General features: G+C 42.0%; 1 protein-coding gene across 10 annotated transcripts in view; it reads left to right on the forward strand.

Moving 5' to 3' along the window:
- Nucleotides 1-20,366, forward strand: part of TANC2 (tetratricopeptide repeat, ankyrin repeat and coiled-coil containing 2) — a 271,466-nt gene that overhangs the window by 141,341 nt on the left and 109,759 nt on the right. For 8 of the 10 annotated variants that reach the window (XM_049800633.1, XM_049800635.1, XM_049800637.1 and 5 more), the window contains 2 exons: nt 2,139-2,249; nt 20,166-20,314. In XM_049800633.1, coding sequence (XP_049656590.1) covers nt 2,139-2,249; nt 20,166-20,314 — 260 coding nt within the window. The remainder of the gene's footprint in view (nt 1-2,138; nt 2,250-20,165; nt 20,315-20,366) is intronic. The other 2 variants (XM_049800641.1, XM_049800642.1) reach the window with 1 other exon arrangement.

Here is a 20,366-nt window from a genome sequence, read left to right on the forward strand (position 1 = left end):
CAGTCGTTAACTTCTCTTGAACTATGAAAACCCTGTTTGTTCTGTATTTCAGAACAAAATGAGCATTGCCCAGTGTCGCGTTGGATGATTTCTGGTTCTAGTGTTAGCCAGAAATGATAAAGAAAGAAAAGATGAGCTATCTCTAATATATATTGTAAAAATGACCGTTACTGGGGCCATGGTAAAACATTTGAAATAAACATATTTGTTAAAACTGCAATTACAAATGAAATATTAGTAGATTGGCCTGTGCAGAATTATTATTCTACACGGTTTTCATGTCATAATAATAATAATCTTTTCAATATTTACGTGCTTTCTTTACATCTGGCACGAGATCATTGCTGCGAATAATTTTTTCACTGGTGTCGGCCAGTTTGCAAACTGATAGGGTGTGTGCACGTATGGGGTTTTGGGGGATTTTCTGTACAATTGACTACTGGCTTGCGGTGTTCAGCATCAGGTTGTACGTCCGAGCGGGGCGGCACATCCCTGAGCTTCCCGGTGCTACCCGGTGGGACGGCAGCGGGTCCGGGGGGAGAAGGGGGCTTCAGGCTGCCCTTATCTCCCGTCAGTCTCGCGCACATTCCTTTTGCCCGGCATGGCTCATGTTACACCGGCCCCTATAGACTCCGGAGGGGAATGTGCTGTAAATATATCTAATGTTCATCTAGGATTTTCTCGTGCAAAATGGTAGCGTGGTGCCTTTTTTTCCTCATCAGATCAGATCTCCTGGGATGGATCATGAGGAGAGACAGAGAGTCAGGAGGGTGTTTAACACCTATTTTATCCAGAAAGGGGGGTCTGATTCCTTGCCTATATTCAGCCTCACAAGGACTTTGTGTTGAAAAAACATACCCTAACCTTTATCTCAGTTTTTCCCCACCCCCCTTTTAAAAATTCCTGTGCTCGTTTATGCACCAGCTCAGCTAGCAAGAGCCAGCTAGTTGTGTGGAGTCTTTGTGGTTCCTCATCGTCGGAATTGCTAAGCCTTTTCCAACTGCAGGGCCAACCGTGTTGGCTGCGTGCAGGCTCCTTAAAAGCAAGAGATTTATTGCTGCCTCAGAGGTCATCATTTGACCTGTTGAGCTTTTGTTACAGGAGATGCATGAGAACAAACGTCCCCCCCATCTTTAGTTTCAGATCCCAAATTTAATTTGCAGGACAGAGAACTATAAATATAAATTATGTAAATTGAGGCTATTATGCTGGGAATCAGAGAGGCATGAAGCATGCCGACCCATGATACTGTCTGTAGAGTGGATTTTCAAATTAGTCTTTCACTTTAATGGGCATGTGAGTTTAACTTTGAAATGCAATACAATAATCTCTGCGTATAACTTACTCGCTAGTTCTATTTCTCTGGTCTGGCAGGAATATCTGTTTAAAAACTTATTAATAAAAGTGGTTTAGTAATTATTTTGTTACAGACAAATGTTGCATAGAACTTCATGTCCTTTAGAGTTCAGACTGTTAAAACTTGCAGAAAAATCCCATTTCTCTAGCACTAGTCGTCAATACTGCTTTGTTACAGACAGTTTTACCTTTTCCCTGTTCTTTATTTAAGTCTCTCGTATCTTTTCTGGATTTGCAAGGATAAAAGTGGAGTGCTTGTTTTTTTGTCTTGGACAGCATTAGCTTTACTCTGATCTTTTGTGTTGAACACCAGATCTGTTTGGTCAGACATTCAGAATGTTTTGGAATTGAAATTTTATGTCCAAAGGAAACAATTACTGAACACAGAATTTGTATATTCATTTTAGATATTTATAGTTAAATATCTTAAACCCTGATGGCCTCTGTGTACCTCTCTATGATCTTAGCTTTTGTACAGTTGCTGAATCCAGGCCGATTTGCTTCCTATAAAAAAAATAAAGTAGGAAAAAAGGAAGTGTTTAAGAGTATCAAGAATGTGCCTCAGTACTTGCACACTTTCAAGTAAGACTGTACAGTTTGAAAGCTTTAACAAGAGCCATCTCCTTGTAAAGAATGCAGATAATTTTTTTTTCTGGCGAAAAAAAAAAAAAGGGTAACCTGATATGAGTCTGACAGTGTCGTTTAGTTAAGTGCTTCCATCTGTTGCTTGCTATTTCCCTTACTCATGACCTCTCTTTCTCTCTCCCCCTCCTTCTCCTTAGCCCCTTTGAGGAAAGCAAAGTTTGTTGAGAGCCCTCGAATCCCAGAGTCTGAGCTTGGCTCACCAACACTTTCTTCAGCACAGAAACTGGACGTTGATGCATACTGCCCTGGTAAGCTGCATGCAAAGGCTCTGCGCTAAAAGAGGGAGAACAGGCAATTCCAGCCCAGACGTATTTTTAAATGTAGTACGGCTCCTTTTTATAGATGGTTGATTGGACCTTCCCTAGCCAAGTTTCATTGACTTGAAAGCTTGAATAAGTGTGAGTTTCTAATTGATACCCATTTATGTTTGTTACTTGCAATTTTGTGTGTGGCCGCTTTCCCCTCAGAATAATTTAGAAGATCTAGAGAGTTGCTTTTGAGAAGATAAAAATGATCCAATAAACATACTACTTTAAATTTAATTTGTAATGCTGGTCTTCAGAGAGGCTGGAATAAAACCACATTTCAGAAATATTAAATCAACTAATGCAAAACCATGGGATCTCGTTTACCTGCATCCAAGAATATTGCTTTATTGAATTTTTTTTTTATTTTTTTTTTAAGAAATAGCTTCTAATTTATGTATCCTGTACTAATTGATCTTAAAAGTATACATCTTGCTAGAGGCCTCTGGTTGAAACATAAATAGAAGTGGGTCGTGTCCCTCCCTGGCTTAACCCCGTATGTGTCTGACGGTTCGGGCAGGCAGTTGCATAAATACCTTCAAGCCCAGACAGACCTCATGCAGATGTGTGAGTGCTGTTAAATCTTTATATAGCTGCATCTTGCTGCCAGCTCGGTATCATTGCCCAGATTCTTCCTAACTTGGAAGTGGCAACCTGGGGAGGGCTGGATGCTGTGGTGGAGGTGCTGCCCTTGGAGGAGGCTGGGACCGGCGCCGTCTTAAAGCAGCAGCAAGTGTTTCAGTGGATTTTTTTGCCAAATTCTGCAGTTTTCTCCCCTGGCTTTCCCTAGTTTATGAACCAAAGGGACCCATATTCAGTGTAGGCTTTGGATGGGGTAAAAGGATGTCGAGTGTTTTGAAATGGCATGCAAATATGTGAGATCTGCCTCTTAAATCTATAGCTACAGTAGAAAAGGTCATATTAATAAATGATTCTGTGAAATCAGAGTATCGTTTATTTCTGTGGATGGTGAGCTTATGGAGTATTCACAATTGGAGGAATTAATTGAAAGCTGTCCAGAGTCCTCGTGCTTGGAAGTGCCTCCTTTGAGGCCATAGTTGCTGTGAAAAGTGCTCCTTCTTTTTCGATCACAATGAATTACAATTAAAATTTTGCTGTTGCAGCCCTTTCTTCTTCTAACTAAATAGCTTCTACTGTCATGTTTATAATTGTTAATAATTACAAACTTATTATGATTGCATCCACAGAGAATTATAATTGAATTGTAAATTTGGCTTAAAAAGCATAAATTCCACATTCCCGTGTCTTGCGTTACGTCCTGCAGGCATGCGTGCACGTGCGTCTCTTCCCCCCTGCCCCAGCTTTGCTTGCCAGGGTGTTTGGAAGGGCAGGACTCCTGCCAAGCCCAGGAGTGGGCTCTGACAATGGGATCTGTGATTTTTTTTTTATTTTTTATTTTCTTTTTGATCTCCTTCTCTTGCTGATAGTGTAGCGATCTGAAAGGAAAAGTGGAGTTTCCGACTGCCTTGAAGTCTTATTAAAGTAACATGAAGCATCATTAAGGAAGAGAAGAAAGTGAGAGCAAGAGAGTTGTCAGAGTACGTGCTAGTGAACAGCACTAACTTGGAGTAAAGGTAGAAACTTCAGATTAGGGGTCGCAGATTGCTTCAGACTGCCAAAATGCGCGTGCCAAGAGAGCTGCTGCTGGGGAGCCCCTCTCTCCACCGTGCCCCTGCATCCTTGGTGCCCAGGACCTCGTCTCGCTGGGAAGCCTGCGTTTGCCCAGGTCCAGGGACTGCAGCTCCTGAAGAGCCCGGCCAGGTTTTTGTTAGACAGGCAGGCGAAGAGGGGACGGAGGAATGGGTTGGGGAAGGGTTTCTGAAGCTGTTGGTAGCAGGAATTTTGTGGCGTGCGGTTTTCTTCTCGCAATGCTGCAGCTCCTCGCTTCTTCCCCCACGCCGAGAGGTACGTTGAGGCGCTGGCGAGCAGTCGCCCCGTGGGTCTTCACTCATTTTCTACGGTACAAATGGATCATGCTTTACTTGCCTGGATTTATGGTTCCTGCTGTGAAGATAGTGGTAATGTGAGGGCTGGAGATTTTGCTGGGCGAGAAGGCTGGATTCAAGGACCTCAAGAGATGAGACCTTGGAAAGAAGAAGGTGGCTGGGGAAGGATCCTTCTGTAAAGAAGAGAAGAAAGAACAAAGATCTGGACAACTCATAGGGATGAAAGGACTTTGGGTCTGGGCTCAGAGTCCAGCTCCTGATGGGAAGGTGGAGGAAGAGGGGCCGAGTCCTACTCTGGACTGCGGCACTGCCTGTAGTCAGCGTTCCAAGGAAATACAGCTAGTTTCTTCCGTGTTAAGCTTGTTTTAACCCTCTTCTGAAACGTATGCGTCCTGTGAAGGGTGTTAGCACACAGTGTTAAATCCCGAGTGTCTCCAGGAACGATGTTATGAGTTGAAAAAAGGAAAAAAATAAGGCCGAAGATATGCTAGAGCGTAGCAATTGAGTGGAGGTGGAGTGGTTTGTAAAGTGATCCCTGACAAGTAATGTAATTAATTATACACTTAAAGGCAGTTTAAAACACTAAATAGCAATGAGGAGAGAACATTATCTACTCTGCGTTTAGAAATGATTATTTCAATTTGAGATGCCTAGAGATGAAATTTTGCTCAATGCTAAAATGTTTATTTTAAGGCTTCAGGCAAATTTCAGCACATTCCAGGGAGGTGGTTTCCTGAGCAACCACCGTGCCACCGCTTGGCCTCTCGTGCTGCTGCGGGGAATTATTGCTTTTGACATCTTGCAGTGTGAATCAGTGTATGAGATGATGCGCTCTAGACGTTTTAACATTGAGGAAGGAAAAAGAAGAATATCAGGTGGCTAGTCTCTTTTGAGGGAAGTTTTAATAGGAAGGTTATAGTAAAGCTTTCAGCTTGATACGGTTTTTTTAATTATATTCTTTGCTTTGCCAGTGAAGGCCATTAAATTCTCTGAGATCAATTTAATGTATTTAAGTGAAAGCGGAAATTGGATCACATTTTATAGTTGTTGCATTTAAGATGATGACAAAAAAAAAGCTGTTCCGTGGCTTTGAGAAACCCATTTCTATCAGAATTACATTTCTGTAAAAGTTTTTGTGATTGCAGTGGTCATTTCGAGTTCAATCAAGCCCTTTTTGACTTGGAGTGTCTATGGCGGAGAAGTTGTTCTTGTTTCTTAAGCAGTGACTTTACAAGGAGGGTCTGAAAGGAGTTTAATCCATCCTCCCTCCCTGTCTCTGCTCCGATCCTACAGGCACTGTTTGGCAGAAGCGTTTGCATTTTCCTTCTTGTCAGACTTCCTAAGACAGTGGGACAGCTCGGGGGTGACACCTTGCACAGCCATTATCGCTCTTTAAGGGGAATAACATGGAAGACCAGGAGTTGACTTTCAAACCTCTGTTGTTCAACTGTTAAACCTTTTCTGTAATGGTCTGGTGATTCGCAATTTAATGTGTAATATTCCTCCCCCCAAATTTATCACACCTCACTCCTGCCTAGTGGCACTGCTTCTGTAGTGGATGGCGTCCTGGCTTCTTGATGCTGCTTAGTTGTGTATCATGAGGGCATCTTTCTTTGAACTGCTTTTTGTTTTTAGCATGGTAGCTAAAACAAGTTTTGACTTGTAAGTGCTCAGGAAACCTATTTGAAACAGGCTGAGATGGATAGTGCCTTCAGGTAATTGTCTTTTGTCTTAGATCAGTGTTTACAGTTGCATTTTGCGTGATTTATTACCTTGTCATTACGTTTCAAAGGCTAAGTATGTTATGACATTATCTTTTAATTTGATTAAATTCTTCTTCTGAAATTTTGGGACACAAATCTTAAATGTCTGGTCAGGGGATGTTTGCTTGTTCCACGTTATGCTGGCAGGCATCTGTTTCCATCCTTAATTAAGTTAGGTGCTGCAGCGGTGCCGCCGCCACGGACAGTGAAGGGTGATTTACCATCACAGCATCGTTTATGTTCATCTCATCACTCCTTTTTCTCTTTCTTCGGTTAAAGAATCGTTGAGGTTGACATCTGCTTGCTGCTGCTTCTTTCTTTTCATCATGTAAAATGCGTATTTTTCAATTTACACAAACCACACACTTCTCTTGAACACAACAAAACATTTCTCAGGTGTTAGAAAAAGGCCTTTAACAGGGAATGCATGAAACAGTGTTGTACTCTGATTTTTTCTTGGTGAAAATACAGGCAATGAGCCACAAAAACCCCCACAAAACCCCAGACGACTTCAGCCAGCAGGATCCTTGTCCAACCTCTGTCATACCGGACAGTGATGGATTGGGAGGAAGGCAAGGGAATAATCAAACCAACCATGGCTTGACAAATGGTTTTACTGTTGAATCTTGTGGTTGTCCCAGCATTATCAAGCCCACTGACCTGAAGGCAATGGGAAATCGTTGTGATCAGCCCTAATTGCAGAAGAGAGTCATGGCAATTCGGTGCGTCGGTTGCTATGGAAGCGATTGACTTATCTCGCGCTTCTCTTGGGAGGACAGTGCTGTTTTCTTCCGATGTATTGAGAGATGGAAACAGTTTCAGAATAAATTCCTGGATTAACCATCCAAAACTTAACCCCCTCCAACTAAAACAAAACAAATCGACCCCCACCCTCGTCTGAAATTCTGATTCTGAGCAAGGAATAACGAAGGCTGTTTTAGAGTTTCAGCTGTGCATCTGTTTGGGATTAGCCATAAGCAACTTGCTGTTGGGTACATACAGTTGGGTTTGCTGCAAACTGGAAGTTGCAGCTTGGAGAACAGCGGCTGGGTTTACAATTTAGAGTTTATCGAACCTTCTTGTCAAAGGGGAGATGCTCAAGAGAAGAACTGAAAATAATACGAATTCCATATACTATTGCCGTATGTTTTAACTGTTAAATAATTTCAGATAACATGGTATTCTTGAAGCTTCCTGATGTGATCTATTAACAACCAACTTCCCTTTACAACCTAGGTTTTGGTTTCATCTATCTGGGGGAAAAACAAAAAGGGGAAAAGGGGAGGAAAAAGGTGGGAAAAAGGCTGTAAGTGATCCAAATTCTGTTTAGGTAAAGAACTGTCCAACTTTGAAGTGTTGCGGCTACTGCCAAAACGTATAACCTCGATGGCCCCTGACGTGTATTTCACATCAGGTACTTTAGCAGCAGAATCTCTTGCAGCCTAGCACCTTTGGCTGCCCATCCGGATGGATCCCAGGGAGTCTAACAAGTTGTTTTGCCTTGTCAAACAGGAATACTTGCTTTCAGTTGGCCTGTTGGGAAACAGTAATTTTTTTGTGCTAATACTTCGGCTTATTGAATATTTATAGCTTTCTGTCTTGCCAGTGAGTAAATATGTACACAAGCAATCCAACCATGTTGATTTTGAAACTGTCGGTCGTGGGCCTGCAAGGATCAGTGTAAAGCCTCCTTTTCTTCCACATCTGAGCAGGTGGGACCAGGGACTTGATATGAGACTTTCTTGAATGGATGGAGCATTGGAGACCTTCCCTGTACTGTCTGCTTACCCTTTTCATTGCTGATGGACAACATCAGACAGGGTCAGTCTTCTCATTGAATGGGAGACACCCGGCACAGGAGTTTCCTCTTCTAGTATATTCTTTTTAAAAACAAAGGCAGCCTGCGCTGATGCTCCCAAATATCACGGCTCGGGCAGTATGGCTGCAAAAGCATGATGGTCTTTGAGGCAAGGTACTCTGAGTTTCGTGGATTAGTCAGGAATCGGTCACGTTGGGAAGCTGATTGGTAGGGTTTGTCTTCGTTACTGGCATAGGTTGCTGTTTTGCTCCAGGATTTTATTCCGATGATGACCATCCATGCAACTCAGCTGTCTTTGGGTGTAGAACATCGTGCTTTGGCTGCAGGCAAAACTGAGGATTAGGTAAGTTCAGGGGCTGTTCCAGTAGGCACTGTAATGCAGGTCTTGGAATGATTGCAGGTCTTGGACCCTCAGCCCAATGCAGACCTCCAACACTGTCCCAGTAGTCCTTGCGCGCTCAAATGCCCTCTTATCACCTCGTCTGCAGATGGCTTCATCTTCAACTTCTTGGTTGTCCTAACGCATCCGTCTGTAAAACAAAATCAACTATTAGGGATGGGACAAAGACGTGGCTAATAATGAAACATGTCGCTGTATCTTTCACCAGAGCCATTGGACCTTCTAATGACAGATAACTCACCTAGAATTTCAGTCTGAAGCAACTTCAGTTCTGACTTAGATGATAGGACATTGATGTATCTCTAACCTAAGGTATTTAGCAAAGGTACAAAGTATCCTGTCTCAGACCAAGAAATCATTCATATTGAAAAGTTGGAATGGATTTAGTAGGTAACAGGTAACAAATCTGTCTCTGTGCTTGTCTTCTGCTTAATTTCTTTTGGACTTATTTATTGTGCTTAGTCATCAAAGGCATCTACTGCTAGTATCATCCTATTGAAATCTTCAGCTGTTTCTCCACCTTCAGGATCTCAATTTATTGCTGACAGAATTGGTAAAATGTGCCTTTTGAACTCTCAGCAGTGTTGGTCACTTGTTGCTAGAGACTCTGGTGTTTCTCAGTGCCTTCATGAAGTGTCACAGGAGCACTAGTCTGCAGTCACGTTTTATAATTATAAATTCTAGCCAAATCTAAATCATCATTCCCAGATTTTCCTTTGGGAGAAAAGACTCTTCAATACTTCCAATTTGGCGAAGATACTACCTGTCAAATGATATTTGGGAAATCATTTCAACTTTGTTGATCTTGTGGTAATTCTGTTTCTACTCAGCATCTGTCAGGCTGAATTAGCCGTGCATCAGCACGTGTTCGGTGTTAGCTGCACAGGCAGCGTCGGAGGGTCCCAGGGCGATGGCAGCCCTGACCTGTCTGCGACAGCGCTGTCCTAGTTGTCTTTGGGCTCCTGCTTGCAATGCTGTTGATGTCTTTGCACAAACCTAATCTTCCATCTTAGCTCCTGCAGCTATTGATTTCTTTAGGCTGAGTTCAATCTGAAGTTAGCCTTCACCTTGCATTTATGCCTGTCATAAGTGGAAATACTGGGATGCTAAGCAAGGCAAAAAAGGAGGAGATGATGGTTGCTGGAGTTTTTCATCATGGTTGTGCCAGTTAGTCTTCCCTTTTTCCTTCTGGCTCAGATATTTTTTCCCAAATACTTTACAGTCTAGAGGAAGCGGTCAATAATTCTACTTCTTTTTTTCCTACAATGTTTTGAGATACTATTATTTTGTTGCAACACTTTATGGAGGCGAAACCCTCCATATTCATTTTGCCAGCTCTAACAATAGAAGGAGGGGTGGTTGCATTTGTAGAAAACCGCTCAATTCTTTTGTAAGCCTGGTTCCCATGTCTTAATGCGTACGTGAGGCCAATAGATGTCCTTTTTTTTTTTTTTTTTTTTTTGTGTCCTATGCAAAAAGTACTTTAACTTCAGTGATGCTATGGAGAGCTTCTCATAAACGAAAATATGCAGCGCTCTGAAAGCCACACCATTACTTCTGCACTCTTACCAGTTGCCTTGACTTCCTAACCCTCCTCAGGACTGCAGAACAAGTACTTCTTTATTCTTATCCAGCATGAATATCGTTCCCCTTGCTGTAATTTGTTTTGATCATCGTATTCCCCCCGTCCTGTCTGTTCCTTTTCTCTTGGGCAGCACAGCCGCACTTGTACACTGAAGAAAGGAGATCAATTTGCTCATAACCTCCTGCACCACAGTAGACTGTCTGCTTTATTAAGCAGAATTTTTGACATTTTATGTCACTAATTATTTGACTCCTAATCACTTGAAAAATAATTGCTTTGAATCCAAACATGAAAATTTTGGCCAGCTGCCAGTTTGAAAGTACAGCCTCGCGGGGAAGCATTGATTATACCACTGTATCTTCAAATTCCTCCAGTGGTTTGTAACTTACTGCGGGGTCCAAAATTGTTGTGTTTGGTCTGAGACTGTAGCAGCCTTCCTCTCAGACTCCTCTACTTGCTGTCTTCAGTTTTCTCTGAGTCAAGTCCCCGATGGCTCTTCTGTATGTTCCCGTGGGGAGTCCCCATTCCTCCGGGGAAGCGTTGTCCCACCACACGAGTTGGCGTCTGGACCAAGTCTCTTGTGCTGCTCTTCACTGCTGGCGGCCAGGAGAGCCTGCCTGGAGAAGCGTGTTGGGCACCGTGGCGTTCCTGGGCTCCCTGCTGTATTCCCGTCTCTTCTTGGCATCTGTTTTGCTTGCCCGGCAAGAGGAGATGTGATGATGTTTGTGGTTACCTGCATGGCTGTCACCTGCGCCTTCCCCCCTTCGGTAACTTCAGTGTTGTATTCCCACCCAAATTATATGGGTGAGGTTGCAGATCATATGCTGTGTAACTTAAACACACCGTGAAGACAGTGTGGTTGATTTTATTTTTGAGTGGTGTAAGATTTTCATTAGTAGTGTTTACGCTTTAGAGAAACAACATGTTTTAAATGGATTTCATCCAAATGGATAGTAGGGTTTTCCCCCTCTAATCATCGGAGGGATGCTAGTTAGCAACAGCCCTAGATATCGGCTCTGTTTGAAAACAGTACTGAAAGCATGGGAAATACTCTGTTACGTTTATGGTGGCTACTAGAATTGCCTATAGCAGTTTTAAAAAAGTCCGTGCGAGTACTGGAAGTGATGGAGTTACTGCATCTTAGCCCACTACTGGATTACCCAAGAATATTTCAGTTTGCAGTTGTACCACGTAACAGCGTGGCCAGTCCTTCAACTTCTGATGGTGTGAACATACCGTGTCTCAGCTTTGTGGGATTTTTTTTATATATATGAATTAATGTATAACATATAAAGTAAGAATCAACGAATAATCTTTTATGCTTGATATTCTAGTAAGTGGTAGCAGTAGCTTATTACATCTATGTAGTAGCTTTTATATCTGAACAGTACTTTTGAAATCTTATTTAGGTGTATAATGGCAGCAGGCTTTAGAGATTGTTGTCCGTGTTGTATATGCAAAGGTCATAATTTAGTCTGATTTGCTTTTAATAAAATTTATTCTGGGAATGTGCTAATATATCATGTATAGGAAAGACAAGGCTTTTATACTGTCGTGGTCTCTTCTTGCTCTGTTAAGCCTGCAACCTCCCATTTAACAGTGGTTAAAGGCTGAAGTGTCATAATTTGCCTTACTACAGTTATATCTCGTTACAAGCTAGTTGTGTTTTGACCTGGCAAAGCTATCTTGGGAGAAGAAAAGGTATTTGTAAAAATTTGTAAAAAATCCCCTTCTGCATATTTTTCTCCCACGAAGCTCAAATGCTGAAATTGTGGCTGGATACTACCTTGGGGGTATGATAAAAGGATTCACAGCAGCCTCTGCCACTGTTGTAGCTGCTGGGGATGGAAATGAGTAGGGTCTTTGCAGATGAAAACCTAAATTGATTTTGTACAATGATGGAAACATTACATACATACCTATATATAGAGATGTATATATTTCTGAAGGTCTCCTGCAACTTTATTTTTGCCACTGTTGGTTGAGCAGGGTTGGCTTGACCAGGAGCGAGGAGGGAGCAGGCTGCCCGCCGGGCAGGTTCGGTTGGACACCCCCTCTGCGGAGGGCTGCATGCCTTGCACAATTCCCACTGCAGCTAGCCTCGTCCCAAAACGGTCAGGAGGAGAGAGTTTTTCCAAGCTTCTGTTGAAGCTGTGCCGCCGTCTGGTTGACTGCGTTTGCACTGTGAGCTTAATTGTACACCATCACAAAAGTAAAACTTGGTACTAAAGTTGCCTCGTAGCAGAGATAAGCCAGCTGCTGCTTTTCATTTTCATCGCGGTTCGTAAGAGTCCTGATGCGTAACGTGTGTTTGTGAGATTGGTATCAGGTTTATGATGTGAAAAATGGTAAGAGGAGGGAATATGAGGGGTCTTGAAAAACTATTGCTGGTTTTTATTATTATTGAAAAAAATGGTTTGGGTGGATGCTATGCGACATGCCTAATACAGCAAAATGAATACTTAAACAGTATTTTGCACAGATTTTAGCAAACAAATAGTATTTGAAGGGAGTATTTGTTCTTTTTTTGGTTGTGAATCATATTAAAAAACCACTGCTAAGATACCATCCTCAAACCTGTCTGGAATAAAAGGTCAGTTCAAAGAGCTAAAAAATAAATACCAAACAACTTTATTTAAGAGTCAAGGCCTTTGATCAGTCAGTGTTTGCTGAGAGGTTGTATGTTTAAAGCCAGGAGCACAGACCTATTTTTATGATCAGGTGATGGTTTAGAGATAAAATGCCAAAACTGTAAAGAAAGAAATAATTGCATCCCTGCTTTCCGTCACTGGGGGACTTGCAGCCTTGGTCACGTTGTCCTTGATATGTTAAAGAGCTCAGGAACCTTTTCAGGGGTCTTAAGTGTAATCCCGCTTTTAGGAAATGTTCCGCATACCCAGGCTCATATTTATGATAACTGTGGCTTTTTTCTTTTTTTTTATGTATATATATGTTCAGTGATCAGTGCACTGAATGTCTCTCGTTTCCCCCATTCCCTTTTCTTTGGTACTTAAATGGGAGCTGAAATCCAGGAAAATTCATCCCCAAATGTGCATGCAGAGTGTTTGTTTTTTTTAAAATCTAGAACATGAAATGCGTTGAATTAGATTTTATGATAGCGTTGAAATTACATTTACTGCCTATCTCTGGCTCAGTATGGTTTCTGATTAAAAATAACTGTCTTTCTGACAATCTACTTGAAGGAATATCAGAGGACATCACCGGCAAAGGCAGGGGGAAGGACTGGTTAGGAAGCAGTATTTATGTGCAGTGCAGAGGAGAATTTCTTTTGTCTGAATTTCTTCTTAGATGAAATGTCTGTGAAACTCATGCAAGAGACTGACTTAGTGGAATTAGTGATGGGAATTTTTGCAGTTTCTTACAGAAATTGTTGGATAGAGCAGGAACAGCCCCTAAAGCCAGCAGAGCTGGAGCAGGACACAGTGGGCACAGATTGAGTCAGAGCCGCAATCTGAATACCTTCATAGTTCAGTGTTATTTTTTTGGCTAGCTAGAGGGCCTTGGTATCAGTAAACAAGGAGAATATATTTCCTTTGCCACTTGTCTGTGGTGTAATTGAAGTTGGTGGGGACTGTTTTCCATTCCTCTCACAGAACTATTAAGTACCTGAAGAGCAGCAGTACAAAAATAGACATTTAAAGCAATGTGTATGGGGTAGCCCTTCGTCTCTTACTGGTTAAATGAAAATAAAGGTCTTCTTGATGTAAACAAGACAAATGAAAAACCTTGCATTAATTCTGAGATTAGGGGGATATGCAGAAATGGTCAAGGGCGTTTTCCAAATATAGCTCAAGTGTATCCAGAATAATTTAAAGCAGATGTATATTATAACGGGACAGATTCAGGGCACATGGAGAGAGGGAAGTCGTTAGAGAAAACTCTACAGTTATGTAATTGAAGATCAAAATCATAAGTGGTATCATTTATTTCTGGCATTCCATAGGTGCTCACTCTCTGCATATAACTATGCTATTTTTTTCTTTGCTAATACAAGAATTTTTTATTTTTAAGACAAATCGGTTTCATATTCAGGTAAATTCTGTGATGGGTGCCACTAAGTGAACTGTTACCCAGTTCTTCTTGTTAGACACTCACTGAAATAGATTTCAGATGTAACTTAAATTATATTTGGAGTCTGGTTTTGGAAGTAAAAGTATAACCATTAAACCAAAAATATTCTCTGGAGTAAAGACGCATTGTTAGTGTCTCCCAGGGGCACTACCCTACATCATTTATCTGAAAGATTAGACAATGGTAGCTATCAAACAAGTCACAGAATTACAAAATAAATCATAAAGAAATTTCATTTGCTTGTAAGCAATTGTAGCTGAAATACGTGGCAGATTTCATTATAGGAACTGAAAGGACAGCATAGAAACAGTATTTTAAAATGATAACGTTCAAAAACATTGTACGTTTTGAATGCTTTCTTGAAAAGAGCAAACCTAATAACTGTGCTTATAAAATGATATATTTGATTCTCAAGGAAACGCTGTGAACATTTATGAGCACTTATGAACTCCCCCTGGGGAAAAAAAAGAAACACCAACCCAACAAACCCGCAACCAAACCACCCCCCCAGCCCACCGCTTTTCCCAGAAAGGCTTCCCCAGGTCATTTCTGGTCTGGTTAGCAGCAGGACCAGTTCTAAACGAAAATTTCAGTGTGGGAACAGTTGTTGTAAGGTTTGGGCCGTGCTTGCTCCCTGGGGGAGGCTGGGGAATGGCTCCGAGCTCAGTGATCTGTCTTTGCACCCTTCTCCGGAATACAGTGAAAGCTGCTGATTTTGGTAGGTATGATTTTTCTTATGCAACCAAGAGACCACCCTACTGCATATGACATTAACAGAGGTGCTCGAATTGACCCTTCAAAAATACTAAGGGTGTATGTAGGTAAGATATCTGAGAGCTGCCAGGATCCATCAAATTGCTCCTAAAGGGCCTAAATCAGGTAAATTCCAGGGTGAATTGCAGAGGCCTTCTGACGTATTTAAAGTGGGTTGAATTTTTTGAAGGGAGGAAGGATTAGAGGTTATTAGATTGCTTGACAAGCTCAGGTTATAATGTTTCCAATTTGCATTTTTGCAGTTCAGTAAAAAAAAATTGTCATTATCTTAAAAAGATGGCAAAAGTAGCTCGAAGTGCGGAGGTGTGCACTGCTGTGATCTGGTGCAACTCTGGAAGCTAAATTATTAAAAAAAAATCTGTATGCGTGTGCCTTATGTATCTACACGCTTTTGGAAGCGTCTAACTCATTGAGTGCTGGATTTAATTATTTATTATTACTAATTACTTAGGTGTAATGTTTGAAAATTGTTCTTGTGCTATCAGGTGGGTGAAGAGCTCTCTGGCAGGTTTGTGGCAGGGAAATGCTCGGTCTTCTCCTGCATCCTCCGCGTCTCTCCCCTTCACCCCCCACGGAGCCCCGGTGACCTTATTGCTCAGCTGCCGATCAGTCCCCGCTCTGCCCCGCTCCCCACCCCTCCTCCCAGTCGATTGATCGATCAATCGATCTCCTAACCCAGCACTTCAGCCTCTGCCTCAACAGGCTTTTCTATCCCACAGACCGCCCTGCCTTTGGCCACACAAGCTCTCCTAGGCAAAATGACCTCCTAGCTTTCCAGACCCCTGATCGAATTAACCTTCTGTTTGTCTCCCTGTCCATCCAATCCTCTTGTGGCATATATTCCAGTATAATTCAATCCAGAAGCAAAATAAATAAGTAAAAAATCACAGCGTGCTCCTCAAGGACTAGAGATGGAGAAATCACGTATTCTCGTTTTCTTGTTTCTTTTACTTTGTCTTCTGGTTTCACAGTAACTAAGTCACACTTATGTTGGATTTTTTTTTTTTTTTTTTTTTTTTCCCCATTACCATGAAGATTGGACTTCTCATAAAGGAGCAGTGGGTACAGGTACAGAAGTCTGAGTGGCCGGTGCTGGTTTGGGATTTCCTTTCTTCCCTGTGGCTCCATGCTGGGGAATGGGAAGCTCTTGCCCTGCTGATTTTTGCTTCTGTTTGTTCTGCTTCTGGATCGCTCTGTGCACGCAGCAGAGTTAAGACTGCAGGCTCTGATTTACTGTTCCCAGCATTCTTCTGCTCTGATAGATAAAAATGCCAGATAGCCTAAAAACCTGTAGTATTTTAATCTGAAAGGACAACCTGTTTCACATCTTCGTAGGAGCTTTTATTTATTTCTGTCATATAATGCTGCAGTTACCTGTCTCATCTGAAGATTAAGGATTCAAAGAAAGAAGTATCCTTTAGTATGGCTTTTTGGTGACTCTACCTAAAATTCAATTGCATATTTCATGTAGTCTTTTGAATATTATTCTTTTTCTTTCACTTTTTAGAAGATAACTTTAATTTATGTATAGCTCACTACAAAAGAATCTGAATGTCTTATTTTCAAGTTCATTTGTTTTTGCAAAATAAGGCTCGTTGCTTACATTTTTCTTACAGAAAAAAAAAAAAAATCTGTGTACTGCTTGGACAAATTACCTCTCCTTCCAACCAGGCTACAACTTTTGAGACTAATCTATCTTGGAGCTGTTCATGGATTTTTATTGATGTTATTAGAAATAAGCAATTCACTGCAATGTGTTTGTAGTCTGTGGGCTGTATCTGTGATGAAAGTCCTTGGACTAGTGGCAAACATCTAGTAAATCTCTTTTGGTTTTGACTCGGACTTCAGTACCTGAAATGCCATCTCCAGGTTTGGAGCACTTGCCTTGAAATTAAACACAACAAATTCCAAGTGGGGAAAAGTTTCTCTATTAAATTCTTTGGAAGTAATTTTTCCTAAGATTCGGAAAACGCATTTATCATGTGGGGATCAGTAAATGCCACGGTATGTGGAAAGACAATGTGATCAGAAGTAATTTCATCTCTGGCTAAAGCTGAATATAGGAGAGGTGAGCCTGGGCTCTGTTGGGGTATCCCATCAGTGCCAGGCAGGCTGGGTCACGCCGCGGTGGGTCTGGTATTCCCTCCATGGCCATTTCACTGCAACGGAGTTTATCATTAAAAAGCTCTCACTTAAAACCGAACAAGACATAAACAACTGAACCAGCTAACTAAAAATGTCGGCTGGCAAGTGAGTACAAGTTACGTGGCTGAGGGCCGCTGGGAAACGAGGAGGAGACCCGAGTGGGTGGGTGGGTGGGTAGGTATGGTTTATCTACCCAGCCCAGCAGCGCGCCAGCTCGCGAGAACCCTTTCCCTGCTATTGTTTTATGTGCCTATATATAAAAATACAAGCTTTCTGCTGAACGTAAAGGAACATGAAGTTACACAGTCTCTAGAACTCCTTGAAATACTCATCACGTGCAATGAGTCGGGGAGTTAAGTGGTGGGTTTTTTTTATTCTTGTTTAAAATTCCTGGCACTGAGCATTTTGATACGGCTTTTAATATTACTGAATGTTTATGCAGAAGCATATGAGCTGATCTAGCAAGAGCAGCAGCTTCAGACCGCAAACCGCGTTGGGATCTCTCCAATCCGCTGATTGACTTCAGGTTTGCATGTGCCTAGCTGGACAGTTTGTTACAGTTTATTGATATACTAGAGGTTGCTTATTTGAGTTGACTGTAGTATGTGTGTTTGAGCTGCCGTAGTTCGTTATAGCAGTAGTGTCAGAATACCTAAAAATATCTCAGGCCAGTTCTGTTATCAACTGTGCACTCAAATTTCCCTGGTGAGACTGGGGGAACCGAGTGTGCTGAAGTGTATGTAAAATTTGGCTGCAGCATCAACTGGATAGCACACGTGGCAAGGGAGAAAAAAACCAGTTATGCCCTTTCACTGAACTTAGAAAGAGAGTATTAGGTCTTACTGTCAACCTTGAAAGGCATGTTACAGCTTCTTTCTGTAATACCCATTCACAGGCATCTTGGAGCTGTTACGTCTCTTCTTTGACACTCAATTAAATGACTGCACTTATTTTTAAAGACCTAAAACCAAAAGAGGGAATAATCCAGTACAGTAGTGCTTTGCTTAAGTTCAAATTATCTGTACTTTGTAAGCCACGTTATAACAAAATAATTGATAGTTCTACGCTAAATGTGATGCTCTCGGAGCTCAGCTGCTTCAGTTGCAGCTGTTGGTACCTCGTGCCATAACCAGCGTCTTGCAGGTGAATTAGGGCTGTTAGCAAGGCAGACAATTATTATCCTCTGTATCGTCTGTGTTGTTAAGGAGCGACCTGGGATAAGCTTGTAATTTTCTTTACTCTACAGGTGAAAACAGCTTTGTGCTCCTTAGAGATATTGTAGGGGTAGTATAAAAGAGGGGAGGTCTAAGAACAAGGTTAAATCCAGCCTCCAGGGAGCAAGTTGTTCTGTTTGGTTTGGGAGCGGTTCTTAACACTGAGCCGAAGGAAACTTGCTCTGCCCAGCGCCCTGCAGCCTGCCCAGCGTAGTCTGGGCACTCTCCCTAAATCCAACCCTGCGTGGGCAATGCGGAGAGATCCGGCTTTGCCTTTCTGCTGAGATGTGTAAGTCAGCACGGTTGGAGTATTATTAATGTCACGTGTTCTGAAGACAGAATGGGGAATGCATAATAAACTTCTAATAATTGTGAACGGAGCCATATCCTAGATACAGATATCTAGGATAAATTCTAAAAGTCTGCTTTTTTAAAGAAAAAAATAACCTTGGAAATAAGTCTCTCTAATTTTCATTTTACGTAAATGTATCTGTTCTGGATTTGACTCCCAGAGATAGTAAATGCCCACAGATTGAATGTGGGTGGTCAGCAGTTCAGAAAATTGGGCCATCCATCTAAATTTGTCTCTCTCTTTAAATCTATCCCATTCACGTCAGTGTTGTTTAAAGCAGTACAATAGGGATTCAATAACTTAAAGACAGCTTCTATTATCATAGTACATAATCCATTTTCATAACAGCGAAGTCACCGTGTGCGGACTGCTCCAGATGCTCATTTCCCAAAGTTGACAGTGCTTATGAATGCAGACGCAGTTGCATGTGAGATGCTCCAGGGTTTTTAATTCGCAGTAGTGCAGGTGAGACACCGAAAAATTGCTCTAAGCTTCCGTGAGATGTACATTAAATGGGAATTTCTGGACGCAGCTGGCTTAAATTTTTTGAGGTCTCATACGTATCCCAGGTTCTGTGATTTGTGGTTTTCAGTTACAGTTATCAAAAAGCAATATTTAAAGTAACATCTTTTTACTGTAGCTTCAGGCAGAGTGCTGGTGCACCCCCGAGCCAGGATGGAGCTGGGAAATGGAGATGGGCTCTTCTCCAAATTGTACATTATCAGATGAATAATTAACTGTAGACTAATTGCAGATCCTAATTAGTCTCGTACAACTGCACTAAACACAGTATTGCTTCAGTGTAATGTGGAAAGAACTTGACCTTCAAGCTTTAATACTGCTGCTTGTGTGAGCAGGAGAGAACTTAACTTTCAGAACCCAACTTACCTTTGTGATACTACAAGTCAAAAACCTCCACGAATTTTTGTTGTAAAAATTAAAAAGATACAGAAATGCTAATATACGTGCCTGGCCTTTTTCCCAGTGTGCATTGCTAGCCAGAACCTTGTCTGTGCTGTTCTTCCTAGAGGTGGCAGAAAAAAAAAAATCAGGAAAAATTATCTGGAATGTTGGTTTTGGCCTATTTTATAGACTTGGCAGGAATTGGCAGGTGGACTTTGCTTTGTATCGTGGCCTATACTGTGACGGTACAAGGGGGTTTGGTGTCTGGAGGGCAGTGCTTTCTACGTAACCGTGAGCGTGTCGGAAACAGCAGATGACAGTGGAAGACGCACACGGGTTTTCTGTCCTGTTCTTTGCCCTTAACACTTGGTAGCGCAGGTTGGCTGCTCTACATCTCGTGGAATGCTTTCAAAATGGCCTGCGTAGCCTTGGTTTCTCTGTGAGTCACTTGGAGGTATTTTCTACGTGAGAGAGGAGAGAGAAGGCTCCCCCTTCTCCATCGTTGGTCCGGGAAATCTCGTTCCCCGGTGGCTTTGGTACTTCTGGTGCGGGGAAAGCAAGGTGGCTGTGTTTGCTTCCATGGGAGGTGCTGAGAATATAATGAGCAACGAGAGGAGAAATAACAGCTAACGTTAGAAAAAACATGTATTGACAGCTGGAGCAATGCATAACTTAAAATTAATGACCAGCATATAATGTTAAAACAGACCTGACTAACGTGAATAACCTGAAAACCCGGATACTGACGTTGCAGCATGAGAAGTTAGCGGTGTTTTGCTGGAAAAACACTGAGCAGTATCCAAGGTAAACAATTCCTTTCTGAATCTGTTTTTCTTCCTGTTTAGGTGATACTGAGCAGGAGCTGGGACCCCCTCCATCCGTAGATGAGGCAGCAAATACACTCATGACTCGCCTGGGCTTCCTCCTCGGAGAGAAAGTCACGGAGGTACAGCCAGGGCCCCAGTACAGCATGGAGGTGCAGGATGAGAACCAGGTACGACCCCTCCAAAATCCTTCCCGCTTGTACAGCAGTAGCTGCACGGGTT

This window comes from Accipiter gentilis, chromosome 5, assembly GCF_929443795.1.
Source record: "Accipiter gentilis chromosome 5, bAccGen1.1, whole genome shotgun sequence".
Lineage (NCBI taxonomy): Eukaryota > Metazoa > Chordata > Aves > Accipitriformes > Accipitridae > Astur > Astur gentilis.